The sequence below is a fragment of the Pseudopipra pipra genome, chromosome 2 (assembly GCF_036250125.1).
Source record: "Pseudopipra pipra isolate bDixPip1 chromosome 2, bDixPip1.hap1, whole genome shotgun sequence".
In the NCBI taxonomy this organism is placed as follows: Eukaryota; Metazoa; Chordata; class Aves; order Passeriformes; family Pipridae; genus Pseudopipra; species Pseudopipra pipra.
Window position 1 is genome coordinate 15,419,826 of NC_087550.1, and position 16,425 is coordinate 15,436,250.

Below are 16,425 nucleotides of genomic sequence, written 5' to 3' on the forward strand. Positions count from 1 at the left end.
CAGCTAAGCTGGATCAGGAATCAAGGATGAGGATCAAATTTTAAGTTTCTGGGCAGCCTGCATGACAGTGCTTCTGAGAACAGGAGTACAAATATTTGGTTTTGCTCAAATTCATTTTCTCATAGACCTTGAAGCTATGCAATTTCCTCTCTGTGTGCTCCCTGCCTCCCTTGCTGCCCAGACTGGTATTCTGAGGCACACCTCTGACACTGGGCAATCATCCATGTAACACACAAAAAAACCCTGCAGTTACAGTTTTTGATCTGGTACAGAAGCTATTCATAAAGGATTCACAGCCTTATGTATTTTAGGCAGAACAGCACTGAAAAGAGCTGATTTTCTAGGCAAGAATGTACTGACTATCCTATTGTCCAAGAACAAAGATCCCCCTAGTCCCATATCCTGCTATCCTACAAGGAAAGCCTCTTCCAAAGGAGCAAGTAAATGATGACACTTCTCCTCACACAATCTTCCAGGTTCCCTCTGTCTGTAGCTCAGGGACTTTCCCAGACAGAGAATTTTCTCTTCAGCTCCCCTGAAGAGCCTACTACCCCTTGAACACAAGCACCACATGATCTGTGCACATACAGAAAACAAGAGGTCTCAGCAGGTCAAGGATTTCATCATTCAAGGAGAATCATGTTTCACATCCATGATCAGTCTGATGACACCAGGAGTGCCAGACTCACTGTGCACATATGGAAACCGATCTGCAGGCAAGGAGTGGTCATGGCTTTCTAGACATCCAAGAATAAAATGAAATCCTGCTGCTTCAAGTGGTCTGCCAGAAGTCCAATAAATCTTGGGAAATGTTCAAATTCAGTAAAAGGCAATAGGTCCAAGTTATTAAACAGCACATGGGAAATACTTCTTTCTACACACACACGTACACATCTATGTATATATACTCATACACACCAGACTTAGGGTAACCCTCCTGGCTGTGTGCAACACTTCAATAAAAAAGCCTAACTTACTTTTTAATTTAAACCTAGACTCTGCCCTTACAAGTCTAGAGAAAGAGACTCTATCACTTTAAATATTCAGAATCTACTTTTGTAGTAAACATACTAATAGCAAACCATGTAACTTGAAGGCTGTGAAAGGAGGTTTGAACTGCCAGAGCAAAATATAGCTAGGCTATCAGAGCTGAATTTTCCATTAATCCCATTTTCTCTTTGGCAATGCAGCCAAAGTTTGGATTCAGAGTGTATTCAGATTCCTGGCTCCATATCTGCAAAGCAGTAAGTGGACTGGATTAACTCACTAGGCCGTTCAGCCATCATCAATCACTCCCCATGTTTCATCCTCACACTACAGCCAGACAAATCCTCCTGCTGAATTCAAGGTCACTGTTGTTATGGGCTTTGGCCCACACCTGACCAGCAGTTCAGGGGCACACACGTCAACTGTCAGCAGCTACAGAGCACACAACCAAAAAATGCCAAGGTAAGGACAGGACCATCAGCACAACTGACTAAGGACTTGTTTGAAGATACTATTTTCTAAACTGTTCACCCCTGTCAGTTTTGACATGAGTCCCCATTTGGTAGCACCTTCAGCTCATGTTACCTCTGTGCTTGCTGCCTGCTCCTTTCAGAATTATTAGCTTTTGTAGGATATATATAGAGGATATATACTCAATATAGGATGCACCTCAGTCTTTCCAACAGTACCTTCAAAACTTCTACTGGAGTCATGTATCAAGCCATGTTCTTGGACACAGCCTTTCAGGCCTGATGCTCTCCCTCTGGCACAGGAAATGTATCATTAATTTTCATGTCCTGGGAGCTGACTACAAGCAGCACAAGCACAAAATGCAAGTTCTTCTGGTCCCAAAGTCATTGTTAACATTTTTGTCCCTTAGACTTCTGCAGCTGAAGTTCACTTTGTGTCGTGTGCATTCCATAAACATGAAAGGTTGAGTTCCCTAGTGCTAGGAATAAAGTAGCACATTCTGGCAGCCCTAGAGACCACTCTGCTCTTATGTGTGGTCCCCATCATCCTCTTCCACAACCCCAGATACCTGCAGAACCAAGCTGTAAGCCTGATCCACACATAGTTTGAAACCAAATCATTTTACTTGGCTACTTTTCAGACAGAATTATATTTGCACAATGTTCAACTTAACAGCAGGAGAGTTTAGCTATAAAGCCAAACGTGAAACCCCACCTCCAGTGAATAGCCCAAAACCAACTGCAAGAAAGCAAACATGACCTGCAGCCAGTTCATGCTCTCACCTCACCCAGTTCTGAGCTGCAGACTCCAGTTTCCTAAAGGAACCTGCATCCCAGCTTTAACTTGCTAATCTGTCCCCTAATCAGCCCAAGCCCTTCGCTACCCTCACTGTGGTCAGACATTATAGTAAGCAAATCACACTCAGGCCAAATAACATCCTCTTCCAATTTCACACAGAATGGCTTCATCTTCTACAAATTACTGTACTGCAAAATAGACATTAATTCTTCACACAACTACCGTGAAGTCTCCCCATGACACTTTTACCTGAGTAAAAGATTTTCCTTTGACTTGGCAGACATGGTAAAAACAAGAGAGTTTTGCACCATGGGGTGGAGAAAAAAGTTCAAGGATGATAATGATAAAGAACTAAGATGATGATCACTTTTCCATGCTCACCAAATATGCAGGTTTCTCTGCAGAAGGAAATTCACTTAAAATACACAATTTAAGCAGGTTAGTCACACTGATGTAATTCCCTGTGAGGCCAAACTCGCTAAAATACTCAGCAGTGTAACAATGTGTTTTCCATCTAGGAAGTGTTCAAGGTGAGAGGTATATAAAACTTTTTACAGCTTTTCCACTCTGCAGATTCTCTTCTTCTGGAGTTCACTGACCAGTTATTGTGGTATCGAACACAATATGAGATATGAAGTCATTAAAAATTCCATTAAATCCTCATTCTGAACTTAAATGTTTACACCCACCAAAAGCCATCACATCCAAACCAGACAACTTTGAATTGCTAGTGTGTGTCTTCATGCCATCCAACAATTCTCAGAAGATTCTTCACCAAACACTTCAACAGTTCAACAAACAAAACAGAAAATCACAACCACCCTCATCTTTAAGCTCCATGTTGACATCTTACTGTGCATCACTTGGAGGGACACTTCATCATCCTCCTGCAGGATCTGTGAACAGCTGCAATTTCTGAGAGCCAAATCACTTCCACATCATTTGCTTAAGTACCTTTACGTATGTATCTATCCATCTGTAGCTACTTACGGGAGATGCTTGTGTCTGCATTTATGCAAACTGACTGCTGTAGTAGCTCTTGCACAGGGACACATACTCCCTGCTCCATAGCTGGACTGCACTGGGCACACCTCTTTTTCCCCCAGGACAACCACAGTGATTTTGAATAGCTGCAGAGGCTGTGGCATCACACCTACCCTGGGTGGCACAGTCTGCAGGGCTGTGATGTAGTTCTCCAGAGCAATGCGGCGACGGTCATTCAGCATCGCTTCCACCCGGGCCATGTGAGTCTCCACCAGCTGCTGTCTTTCATTTGCTGCTTCTTGTTCCAGAGATTCCACTTTCTCCTGGAAATGCTGAAAAAAACATCAGTCACAACAGAAACAGTGAAGACATCAGCAGAGACCAGCAGACGTGAGCACCTCTGTCTGCGAACCACCAAAATCTTTCCCCATGTCAATCTGGTCTGGCTCCCAGGAACTCTGCCCTGAATGCACCTTTTACTGATTTCAGTGGGAACTGCAGTACCCTGTATTCAAGAACATCTGGTCATATTTTATTAATCTAATAATAAAATGAAATATTCCTGACATGTTCAGGAATCCTTTGTTTGCCTCAAGACAAAAGTTCAGCACTAGAGAACTGTGCCAAGAGCAGGAAGGAGTCTGACAAGTGTACACCCCTGCCATCATGACTACATGAGTAAACCTATATGGGGAGAGAAAAATGTCCAACCTGAACACAGTCACTATAATTTCCTTATAAACTGGCCACCAGGAAGAAAAACTGAGCCCAAACTTACTCCAACAGAGGAAAAGACTGACTGGGTAATACGCACAGAGAGCAAAGCTGTGGGATCTAACGTGCAAACCAATCTGCTTCTGAATGTTTCCTTTTTATAGTTGTGCCCTGAAATCATTCCAGCAGTACTGAATAATATCTGACAGTGGGATTCAAGGGGTGTCTGGCTTGTCAGAATTTTTGAATTATAGTATAATTTTGGATAAAATAATTTTTGGCTGAGGGTTTCTTTCAGATAAAACTGATGGTGATCCCTTCCTTAAATCACATTTTCCATCTCTGCTTTGAGTTTAGGTCCTGCAGCTCGTATTAGTTTATCACAGCCTAAATTCTGATAGGAGCCCGCAGGAAACAAGTTTTCAGTTCTCACTGAAGACATATCTAAACTCAAGTGAAATTCTACCCCTCTGTGCAGTCACAAGTCCTGCACTGCTGTTCCAGGGACTGGCTGCAAAGTATAGAGACACTCAGCAGCCACTAACAGCTAGAAACAAAAATAGCAACAAGAGCAGAGAATAACATTGAATCTCCATGAAAGTAGGTTTTAAAATTACATCACACCCAGCACCCCTTACATTTTAACTGGGGCCCCAGCTGGCAAGGTTGTGGTTGAGTTTTCCTTTACCTGGATAACGGCTTTCTTGTCGGCCTTTGGCAAGTTCTTTGCTTGGCGTTCTGCCTCTTCCCACTCTCTCATGACCTAGTGAACAAAACAAGGAGCGTGACTTTCCTATTCTCCTCTCGTCTCAGGGCTTAGCAACAGCCAAGCACTGCAGCTCCAACAGTCATCTTTTTACATTCCTCTCCTCCTTTTATCTCTATAAAAAAAGTGGTTGCAACATTTAACGAAGGTAAGATCCTGTTATTAAATTAAACAAAGATGGTACTTCTGTGCCTGAACACCGTGCCAAGCCCTCCTTCACAACTCCACTGTGAAGCAACACAGACGTTAACCAGCCCTCGAGCAAGGGAAGTGAAGGTCTCCATGGCTGAAATACACACTGATCCTTTTTCATCTCAGACAGAAAGAAAACTGCTTCCACTTATGTACATCCTTGGACAAAATGAGTGAATTTCAACTCATTCTAATTGTCACCACAAATTTTTTTAGGTTTATTTGGGCTGATCGCTGGCTTTCGAGTAGGACAGATCAAAAATTACACATAACTTGTGCTAATCCACCTACTTGCCCAGAAATAGGGGGTTTAGCAACACTCCAAGAATTGAATATACATCTCAAGTACAACACTGACAGAAAAATAATGCAGGAGAACTTTCAGTACCATTTCTTTGAGCAATGTGAGAAGCCACCTTGCCCTGTAACAAAGAGCAGCATTTCAATACTCAGGGAATGGGTTACTTGCTGTCCATGACATCTGAAACCTTCCTGTGGTCTTACCTAGGGCCTTTACTCATTTCACACCTAGACAGCAATCTCCTCAGGTAACACATTTTATGCAGGAACAACTGTTCTCACTGAATGCAGTGCACACAAATAGGTGACCTGTTTATGTGCAGGATTAGCACCATGTCTGAAGATGACAGAAGAAACCTAGAAGCAATTACTCCCAACATGCATTTCCTTTACTTCCTTTCTCAATAAAACACACACTTTCAAACCATTTAATAGAAATAGTCAAAGAGGATTTTAAAAAAGGCTCAAAATTCACATGCATGACTGAAATTTTACCAAGACCAATACCAAAGGCAGGAAAAGTAAGACCTGCTGTGCCTCATGTTTGCAAGTTGAGCTTCCACCACTTAGTTCCTGTCTTAGTCTTCCCAGTTTTCCGACCCACTGGAAATTGCTAATCAAGCTCTTTGATGGACAGCAGTGGCGGTGCCCCAGGGTATCTGGTTGAGCCTGTGACCTCAAAAAGCCTTCCACAAACGTGGGCTCAAAGGAGACTTTTAGAAGCCCCAGATCTTGAAAAGTAATCCTTCTCAGTTCTGTACAGAGTTGTAGGCCTTACTGATTGCCCAGCACGCTGACACCTGCACTCTACACTGACTCCATATATAGGATTTTGTTGTCAAGTTTTCATCCTCCTTTTCACCCCAAGCCCTGGAGCGTATCTCAAGACAGCAACAAAGCAGTCATAGTAAAAACAGATCAACTCAGTATCACTGAAATTATTTATCAATAAGAGATTCTGGCCTCAATAACTTGGCCTCGGTGCACTTATAAACCTATTCTCCCTCGCTGACAGCACAGATCTATGAAAGAGACACAGATTTATGGCTCTTCAAGCATTTTGGTGGCTTTGAGGAGGGAAAATGACAACTTCTGATTGAGATTTAAGTAGTAAGCCATTTCAAAGTCAAACTTCTTTGGAACTCAGGACTTAGTGCCTGGCAGACTCCTTTTGAAATAGGGCTGTAGGGGTCAGCAAGAGGGAAGGAGGCAGTATGGAAAATGTCATTCATTATCAAGAGTACAAAAATCTCATTACATTGAAAGCAGCAGAATTCACTCCCATTTTTTACACGGGAGCACAGAAGCATATCTGCAAGAGAAGAATTTATGGCAGGCATTTGGGTTACAGCAATCAGATGAGCAGAGGTGATTGCCTGAAGCTTGGCTTACCGAGAAGGTAAAAGTCACACCAATAAGGCATCTACCTTTGTCAGGGGCTTTTGTTCCATGTTACGTCTTGACCATTTTCTGGTAATAACATCATTAAACTTCTCCAAAGAGCCCTGACTGTAAATGAGGGGGTAATCCTACTAGCCTGACAGTTTTAAGGAAGGAAACAGCCTTCCCACACACAGTAATAGAGACGGTGGAATTTAGGGAATACATGAACTGGTATTATTTAACGTCTTTGTTGGGGACATGAACAGTAGGATTGAGTGCACTCTCAGCAAAGTGACATGAAGCTCAGTGATGTGGTTGATACTCTAGAGGAAGGGATGGCATACAGAGGGACCTGGGAAGGCTTGAGAGGCAGGCCCGTGCAAACCTCAGGTTCAAGTTCAACAGGGCCAAGTGTGGGTGCTGCACTTGGATTGGGGCAATGCCAAGCATTGATACAGGACGGGCAATGAGTGCTCTGAGAGAAGCCCTACAGAGAAGGGCTTCAGAGTCCTGGTGGATGAAAAAACAAATAAGAGCCAGCCATGTGCACTCACAGCCCAGGAAGCCAAATGTATCCCTGGCTGCATCAAAAGGAGCATGAGCAGCAGGGAAAAGGGAGGGGATTCTGTCCCTTACTTCACCTGCAGTGCCACATTCAGCTCTGGGGCCCAACTTAAAAAGGATGTGGACCTGCTTGAGTGGGTCCAGAGGAGACCATGAAGATGATCAGAGGACTGGAGCACCTCCTCTGTGAGGCCAGGGTGAGAGAGCTGGGGTTGTTCAGCCTGGAGAAGAGAAGGCTCCAGAGAGACCTTACAGGAAGCTTTCAGTGTCTGAAAGGGGGCCTCCAAGAAGGCAGGAGAGGGACTTTTTTCACGTAGTGCAAAAAAGTAGTGATGCAGTGATAAGAAGGAATGGCTCTAAACTGACAGAGAGTATGCTTAGATTAGATATTAGTAAGAAATTCCTCACTGTGAGGGTGGTGAGGCACTGGCACAAGTTGCTCAGAGTAGCTGAGGATGCCTCACCCCTGAAAGTGTTCAAGGCCAGGTTGGAAGGGGTCTTGAGCAATCTGCTCTAGTGGAAGGTGTGCCTGCCCACGGCAGGGGAATTGTAACTAAATTATCTTTAAGGCCCCTTCCAATACAAACCGTGCTATGATTCTATAGAGCCCCAGGACTAAAAATTAGCTGAAAACCTCTCCAGGATGTTGGAACAAGTGGCATGCAGTGAATCAGAAAAAATCCTGAACATAACACCAGCTCTATTCAGGTTGGTTGAGGACTGCAGTATTTTCAGATATTTGCTTTGGAAATAAACTTTCAAGATGTAAGATTATTCTAGGACACAAGGTATCATTAAGTTTCTATCATAAGGACTCTACATGCTATGATTCCAAAAATACTGTAAACAGCCAGAGGAAGAGCAAATTTAAGATACAAGGACATCACAAGATGTCTGAGGAGAGAAATGTATAAATATACTGCTCCCTTGAGTAAGGTTCAGTATCTGGTTCATCAGACTATTTAGTGGCAACTAATTAAGTAAGGGAGCAGTGCAGGAGGTAACAAACTAAAAAGAGAAAGAGGAAAAGGGGAATTGTACCAGAAGATGAAACAAGAACCACGGTACTTTGCAATCAGCATGACCTCTCCCAGTTATACGTCAGGGAATAGCAAGCATTTAAAGGTTACGCCTGGATCACTGAATGAGTATCCTGTTCGCATGGGAATGGAGCTTTCCTGGTATGGGGGTTGCATTAATAATTCTTGGGAAAAGCTTAAAATTGTAGGTTAATGTAAGTCTCTTTAGAGTACTGCCTAGGAAGGTTTAGAAGCCTTATGGCTTCAGGTGTGGTGCAAAAAATTTCCATGATCCACAGTCTAAAGGGATGGGCACCTGAGAGCAGAAGGGATTAAAAGAGTCCGAATCAGAGATGCACCAGGAGCACAGAGACAGACTCCCCCAGTAAAAGAGTTTTTTATGAGCTGTGAACTATGAGGTGACACAATCACTGACTGAAGCTGGGTCTCTGCTTGTGAGAACATCTTCATACAAGAAAAAAAGAAATAAGAGTTGTCAGAATTTCATGGTAAACAAAGGGAAATCCCAGAAAGAGGACATGCAGAATATTTGCATTTGCCCTGATTATTTCGATATAATTTTTTAGTGATAAACCTTCCAACTCTTTAGATGATTATGTTTTATATGTGAAATAAAATGCATTTGATTTTTTTATTACTTAACTGGCTGTTGCAAAGTGTGCATCAAATCAAATACTATTTTAAAACTCACTGCTTTATTAAATAAAAGAAATATCTGTATTTTGTGAGCAAACCAATCTATTTCAGATTATCACATTCATCGAGATTAAAGACTGATTTGATCATTTCCCTAAAACTAGTGATCATTTCCTCTCTTTTCAATGGAAGAAAAATGGGCATTTCTGCTGCTTTATAAGCCTCCATTTCTCCGCTTTGAAAAAAAATTGGACTTTGAGTTAAAAAAAAAAAAATAATAATTTTGGTGCAGCTGGATGACTTAGCTAGGTACTTGTTTTCTTTTCTTCTTAAAGAGAAAAACATTGCTAGCAAAGGATTACTGAGTTAATGTATTCAGCATTGTTTTTAACACAACAAATAAGAGTTTCAGATTACCTTTTAGCTAAATATATATTTAAACACCTAGTTAAATATATATTAGGAACATACCTGATTATAAAGAAAATGTAAAAAGCTATGTTAAAATAAATTGCCAGAAAAGAGAACCAGTGGTACCGGACACAGATGTTCACATATGAAAACACGGAATGGTAAGCTAGCTATAAAATCTGCTACTATTTAAACATTTGAAAAGTTAACAGGGAGAATTCAATGCTGTAACAAAATGTTGCTCATAGAAGGGAAAACTAACTTTTAGAAACTTAAATTAACTCTCATCTTCAAAACTCTGCAGGGGGTCTGCGTGCTTCAAGACATACCTCCTTCAGTGATTTCATAAGCAGCTTAAGCAAGTTAATGATTGATTTTTTTATATTTTTAATGTACCTATCGTGGTGCTGTTTCCCAGGTCTGATTTCGCCTGCTGAACTGGTCGGAGCTGGTTATTTGAGCTGTTTTTGGAGGAGTGACACTGCAGCGAGACAGGGAGCTGACCTGCCTCACCCGCAGCTCGTTAGTGCAGACAGGAAGGATGGCTGGGCTTGTGCTAACGAGGGCACCCGGGTGAGCTCCAGCCAAACCCTTGAACCACAGCCTTCAGATGTGAGGGTGCCCAAAAGCACACATGAAATGTGCAGTGCGTTTACCCTCGAGTCTCCTGGTGCTGCAGCTCAGTGCTTTGCGCGGGTAATTCTGCTGGCCTCGAGCGCTGATGCCGCACGGTCTCTGTGATGTTTTCTGGGTGCCTGTGCATTTGAGCAGCGTTTTTCCACACAGTTTTGTAGAAAACAGAAAATACACAGTTCACCCAGACACTGCCCTTCATTACTCAGCTTTATATATTGGGATTTTGGAGGCAAACCTGCAACCACGGTGGGGATCTGAAGGCTATGCCTTTTGCATTGACTGTCCTTTGCTTTCAGGACATCCACCCCTACAGTGCTTTTTACAGAAATGATATTTCAAGGAGAAGGAATAATGGGGTGGTGACTGCATTACACATCAACCCTCCACATGCCCAGCCAGGGCAGGATTTCTCTCCTCTGCCAGGCAGGCTGTGTGCCTCTTTTATCCTCCAGATTCCCTGTTCATTAAATTGGCACTATTTTCTCTAGTCAAAGAGAAGATGGCTTATTCGTGCTACAGCACTTCCCAGGAAGATGAGGAGCACCTACCTTCCTATCTATTAAGTGTCATATTCTCAGTATGTGTCTTGCACAGATCAGGTGAGAGTATCAGGTAAGATGTCCTGCCCTATTTACCAGAAAAGTGCCAGGCACAGCTACAGTGCCAGTATACTAAGAGCTTAATTTCATTTTAATTAATACAAATTTTCATTTTTAGAATAACAGCACAGAGCTAAAGGTTAATGTATCAGTAACAGAGAGAAACACTGCAAATGCATCATGGGAACAAAGTTACACTGAAAAATTATAGTAAATTGGCTACACAGATATATGCAGTGCATCTGAATCACACTACATTAAATTTTTCTGGTTGTTCCATCCTAAAAAAATATGCACCACAGGCCTTCCTTTAAATCTCTTATATTTTTTCTTTGTTGCTATTAGAGCAGAACTGTGACCATTTTTTATTGGCATTTATAAGCCCTATTTCTGAGAGAGTGGATAACTTATCTCTTACAGTGTCCAATAGGATTAAAACCAGTGTAGAGTTTCAGGCTACACAAATCTGTTTGGTTAAAAGGAAAGAAAAGGGTTGATTCAGTTTGGATTTTCAGTTCAAAAGCATCAATTTTTCCTGTTTTCTTTGGCTTCAGACGCATTTCACGTTACCTTGAGGCTCAAGACCATTGGATGAACATATGTGATTCTACACTACCCCAGGGCACAGCCCTGTTTCTACACACACAGAGAACAAAGCTCATCACAAGCCACATCCTTCAGTTGCCACAAGGGAAGGACAACTAATATAGTGGCCAAGTTCTTTACTTAAAAGCAAGAATAATCTCACAAAACAAACTCTTCCACAAAGATGAGAACAATTTTCAACAGATTTTTTTTTCCTTTTAACCAGCACAAGCAACTGTAGCGACTTATGATTGGTGGTGACCCAACCACAAACGTGTGTCAGGCGGCTGAATTCTTAGATAGAGTCAGAAAGGCAGAAAATGGTGTGTTTACAGCACTGCAAATGGGCAGAGCACCTGGATGAAGCCTTGTGAAAGACAAAGATGAAGGATCACAAGCATCTTATGACTTGACAGACAAACTCCCCCAAAGAGATCTCCCCTTACCTGAGACATCCTTTCACGATGCTTAGCTTCAAGTCTCTCCTTGGCTTTCTGGAAATGGGCATGTTCATTCTCATCTCCAGGTGTCTCCAAGTATTTGTCAACAGCATCAGGAGTGCTAGCAGCTGTGGTAGGGACTGGGGTGAGGAAGGAGAGGGGGAAGAAAAGCAGAATTTCTACTTAGGTACAGGGAAGATTTAGTTGGACCAAGCAAGAAGCATCTGCTCTAGTTTCCATTGGAATAAAGCCATTCATTTAGCATCAGAGGAAGATATAAAAATGTGGTTTAGGTGAGCATGTTACAGCAAATATATACAAATATACCAGGATTTCCCCTCCTGCCCCATTTTATAAACCAGGAGAAACTCTTCAGAGTGAACAAAGCAATGTTCTTCAAACAGGTTAGAAACTGCTGTCAAAGGAAAAATTCCAAGTGAGGAAAAAAGCCTAGCAATGACTAAAGTCCAAGAGCCAGCAGAAAGCCCTTTGCAAAGTTACATGCTTTGTACATTAGTATATTTTTAAAAGGTAAATTGTAACTCCTAAGTATGAATGCAAATACATTTTAAAGCACTTGTGGACTCCACAGTAGCTAATGAAGTATCTCAAATCCTTCGTTAGCGACAGTTTGGCCTCACAGATATTTACTTTATTTCTAACAACTTCGATTAAGAAACCCCCTCACAGATGCTGGAAATAACCAGCCAGCTTGCACTAATTGCTGACCGTTCCTGTCAGGTAACTCAGTGATACCTGTGACAGTGGCAGTGGAAAGATTTGCATTTGGGACAATTCAAGCAAAGTGAGCAACAGTTCCCTCACTATACACTGACATCCAACAACCCCTGCACTAATTAGAGCAATTTCTGTGCTAGGCCATAACAGCAATTAAAAAACTCTCCAATGATGATCAACTATTTCAACTACATTGTGCCTAAATATTTTATTATATAATTAATTTCATCTCCCTGGTCACATTTAGTTCAACTACTGCAAAGTTAGTTTAAAAATTTTGCCAAAGAAACACAGAACAAACACATACCTGTGCAGGATTTTTTTTTTTAAATGAGTTTGACTACATGTACTACAGTGAAATTCACTTACAGAGGTAATTCATTTTAGTACATAGACTAATACAGGCAGGGAAAAATCAGGATACTCCCACATCCCAAATGTTTCTCAATGTCTTCAACAAAAGCAAACTTGAATCTGAAGATCAGAATGAGTAATAGCAACCGATATTTATTTATGACCACTTCCCCCCAAACGAGTTCAAATATAAGCACATCTATGTTAAATTATTTAAAAAAAAAATTAAAATCATCAGTTAGAAGTACAATGTGAAATGAAATATATCCAATGAAATATATCCTCAAATTTAAAGAAAATCTTAACTACAAATCCAACCTTTTTCTCCTTAGATGTATAACCCCAAAAGCATCAAAAATGCATTTTGGCTGCATTTGAGGTATCTCTGTATGTTCTCTGCAATACGCATGAATGGTTTTGGGTGTTGTTGGTATAAACTGCACAGTGGATTTTCCAAGTTACTCAGTGGATCAAAGGAAAGGCCTTGCTTGTCTCAAAACAAAAAAATAATAATCTACAAGCAAATAAAAAAAACCTAATTGAGAAATCTTAGGCAGTGCAAAGCATCACTCCTCCCACCATCATTATATTTTTTCATAAATATTTAATTACAAGTTTACATTTTGTAAGATGGTAAACTTTGTTACTGAAGTGCTGTAACAATCAAACAGGAACAAATAAACTTCCAGACACACAAAACAGGATGCCACTCAATATTTTCAGTGGTTACTATTACTTCAGACCACTTAAAGTCTACGATGCTGTTATAAAAACATTAACATTTTCTTTCTTTTTAAACTCTTAATGATGACAACCCATCTTCAAGGACAACCTGGTTTGTGCTGGGGTGCAGTGCTGCCTGCCAGAAAGGTAACAGCCAGTGAAAGCAAATTCCAAAACCAAATCACCCAAAGCTCACGCTGAGTGAAAACATTTCTGTAATGCTCCCGACTTCTACGTCTTTGCCTTTTAATCTCTCAAGCATCAAATCAATTTCATCTTCATCTTTCCTGAAGCTGCAGCTAAGTATTATGCATTTTAATTCCATTTAGAAAATGAAGAGAAAATGTTATTTCAAAGCAAGAAGGAATTTAAGAGTGTCAGACCACCGAGCAAAGGCCATCCCTTCCAGGGACTCATCCAACACCCTCTGGCAAGAGCAGGGAATACTCTTTTGCAATGTTTAACTAACCTTGCTGGATTTTTCTTCCATGGATCTAATTTTATGTTTTTCCCCAACAAACTTGCATGAGATTTAACATTCACACTATGGTGTGGCAGTGAGTTCCACCTTTCAGTCAGGTTCTGAAGAGATTCCCCTCTCCCTCATCCTCCTCTCTCTGCCTCTGTGGCACACAGAGGGGTTCAGCATAGGAGGATGAAATGGGGGAGAGCTCTAGCACATTCACCATCCTTCTCCATGTTTTATGGATTTATTTTTTCTAACTGAATTCAAGTTGTACAAATGTGAATGGAAAGAAGTGACAATCTAAATAACTGTCCAATAAATTATGCAGATTTAACCTTTAATTTATTAAACAGGAAAAAAGGTCACCAGCATTTGCACTAGAGCTCAGTTAAGCCACCTCTGCATTCAAGGTTTGATTTTCAAAAGCTCCTGTCTCACACAGGGAGCCCTGACAGGCTGGATTTTCGGACACTATCCTTACTTTCCACCAAAATGCCTGGTGCTGTGTTTCTGAACAGGTGAGAGCAGCAGGTGCTGAGAACTGGAAAATCTGACTTCAGTGCCTGGTGCCAGGGATGTCAGAGCACCAAGACCCCTCCAAAAGCTGTGCAAAACCAAACAGCGACTGGGCATTAAACGCCACAGGCTTGGATTCCCAAGACAGCCAGGCTGTGTCCAGCAGCAGGGAAAGGATGAGGGCAGGACATTGACACCTGACTGTAATACACTCTCCCAAGCTGACGCTGATGAAGAGCAGCACTGCACAGGAGGGGAGCGCTAACACCCCTGACCTTCAGCAAAAGGCCATATGGGGCCTCTCCACTGCATGCTCCCAAAAAAAAAAGGAGGGCTGGGAAACAGGCATAAGAACTCATGGGAGCTTGGGAGACCTGTCTCCTGCTAAGAAGCTCAATCAGTTACAGTCACCCACCAGGGAATGTACTACTAATCTGATTTAGAAAATCTCTCCTAAGAAAAGATTCCTAACAACAGCTTTATTGGAAAGAAACAACTGAGGCCTGATGGCTGGAAACTGATGCTAGGCAGAAATGTGCCCATAACAGTGCCCAGCTGCTGGCACCCCAGGAGAAAAAGACAGAGTTACAAAAACCCTGAGCTTCCCTTCTGCATAAAGCAGAAACATTGCAAAATTTCTTCAGGGCTGTTGGCACAAAACCGATCCTTTGCAATCCAACACATTTGGGAGCTTTGTTTATGGAGATGTACTGCATGTTTTCTAACAGTAAATTGGGAACATTTGGCCAGAAATCAGCTAAATGAAAGGATTCCTTAAAAATCTGCAGCCTGATCTCATTTCATGACCCCACCTGCTCTTAGAAGGATGCACTGCCTTGTTTTATAAGGTAACTCATTCTATTTGCATGAAGACTGATCAAAAAGTGTGTGTTGACAGATGTGAAAGAAATGCAGCATCAGCTGACATTTTCTTCACATTTGCACCCATTTTATCTGTCAATTCGCAAACAGATTTTTAAAATATTTATCAGACTTTAAAATCCTAACCTTCCTGGAGACACAGCAGAGGTTCAATAATACAGCCACAAACTGTGCACTACACATTTTGCTATTTAACAACAATTCTCACATTAACAGAAGATCAAGAAAAACAAAAGGCAAAAAACTGCAAGAATGTGCCCCCCAGATCCTGTTTTACTCTTCACATAAAAATAAATAATCCATATCAGCATCACCAGTGAAAGAAAAAGCAGCCATTCACCCATCTCATGTAAGTGAAAGGATCAGTAGATGCCCCTTTGCTGTATGACACTGGTTGTTGCATATAAGAACCATCTGAAATGAGAGCATTACCCAACTACAATATGGTATTCAGTGGATGCATTCACTGCCTCTGAATTCCACATACGTAACTGAATCATTAATGAAGGATTAAGATCAAAGCTTTCAGTTGTTGACTAAGATCACAACTAATTACAGCACTTATGACAATCACAAGTGCAAAGGAATATCTCCAGCAAGAAGGGTTTCTATTATTGCTGCTGCTGCCTCATGAAATGAGCTGTGATTACAAGGTGGGATGCTCCTGCTTCTGTGAACAAGCTACTCCACTTACAGTAGCGTGGCAAAGCCAGTGAACAGAATCTAAACAACAGGGAAGGAAAATAACAATCACCTTTTTATTACAAACCAGAGAAATTACTGGCTGAATGACACAAGGCTGGGAAAGGTTTATCTAAGACTGTAGCAAACCAGCACTATTTTAAGTGTAGGGAAAAGGATGCATTTTTACATAAGAAGTTGTTACATTTAATATAATTTAATTGCTTGGAGAAAAGTGTGTGCTGAACTGTTATTCTTTCTATCCATACTGGGCATGGAACACCATGTCCTTACATAGCACATATAATCTACTGCATTATAGAGACAACCATTCTCACTCTTTGCACTGCAGCCTAGAGGACCAGCAGGCAATAGGCCATTCTTTTTCACTTTTATTACCTTCCCTTCACAGATGCTTTCACCAAGACCACTCTCTGAGCCCTGTCTAAAACTAGAGAATAAAGGGGAGGACAGAGTTCCTTGTGAGATGAAAACAGATATATCCCCGGTTTTAGTATTTTACCTGTAAGTAGCAGGTTGCTGCTGCTGTTTTTTTAAG

The 16,425-nt window shown here is 41.4% G+C and overlaps 1 protein-coding gene across 4 annotated transcripts in view; it reads right to left on the reverse strand.

The window, feature by feature from the left end:
• The window catches only part of APP (amyloid beta precursor protein), a 204,243-nt gene that overhangs the window by 53,835 nt on the left and 133,983 nt on the right, over positions 1-16,425 (reverse strand). For all 4 annotated transcript variants that reach the window (XM_064644010.1, XM_064644008.1, XM_064644009.1 and 1 more), the window contains 3 exons: positions 11,513-11,646; positions 4,643-4,717; positions 3,414-3,572 (listed from right to left, as the gene is read on the reverse strand). In XM_064644010.1, the coding sequence (XP_064500080.1) occupies positions 3,414-3,572; positions 4,643-4,717; positions 11,513-11,646 (368 nt within the window). The remainder of the gene's footprint in view (positions 1-3,413; positions 3,573-4,642; positions 4,718-11,512; positions 11,647-16,425) is intronic.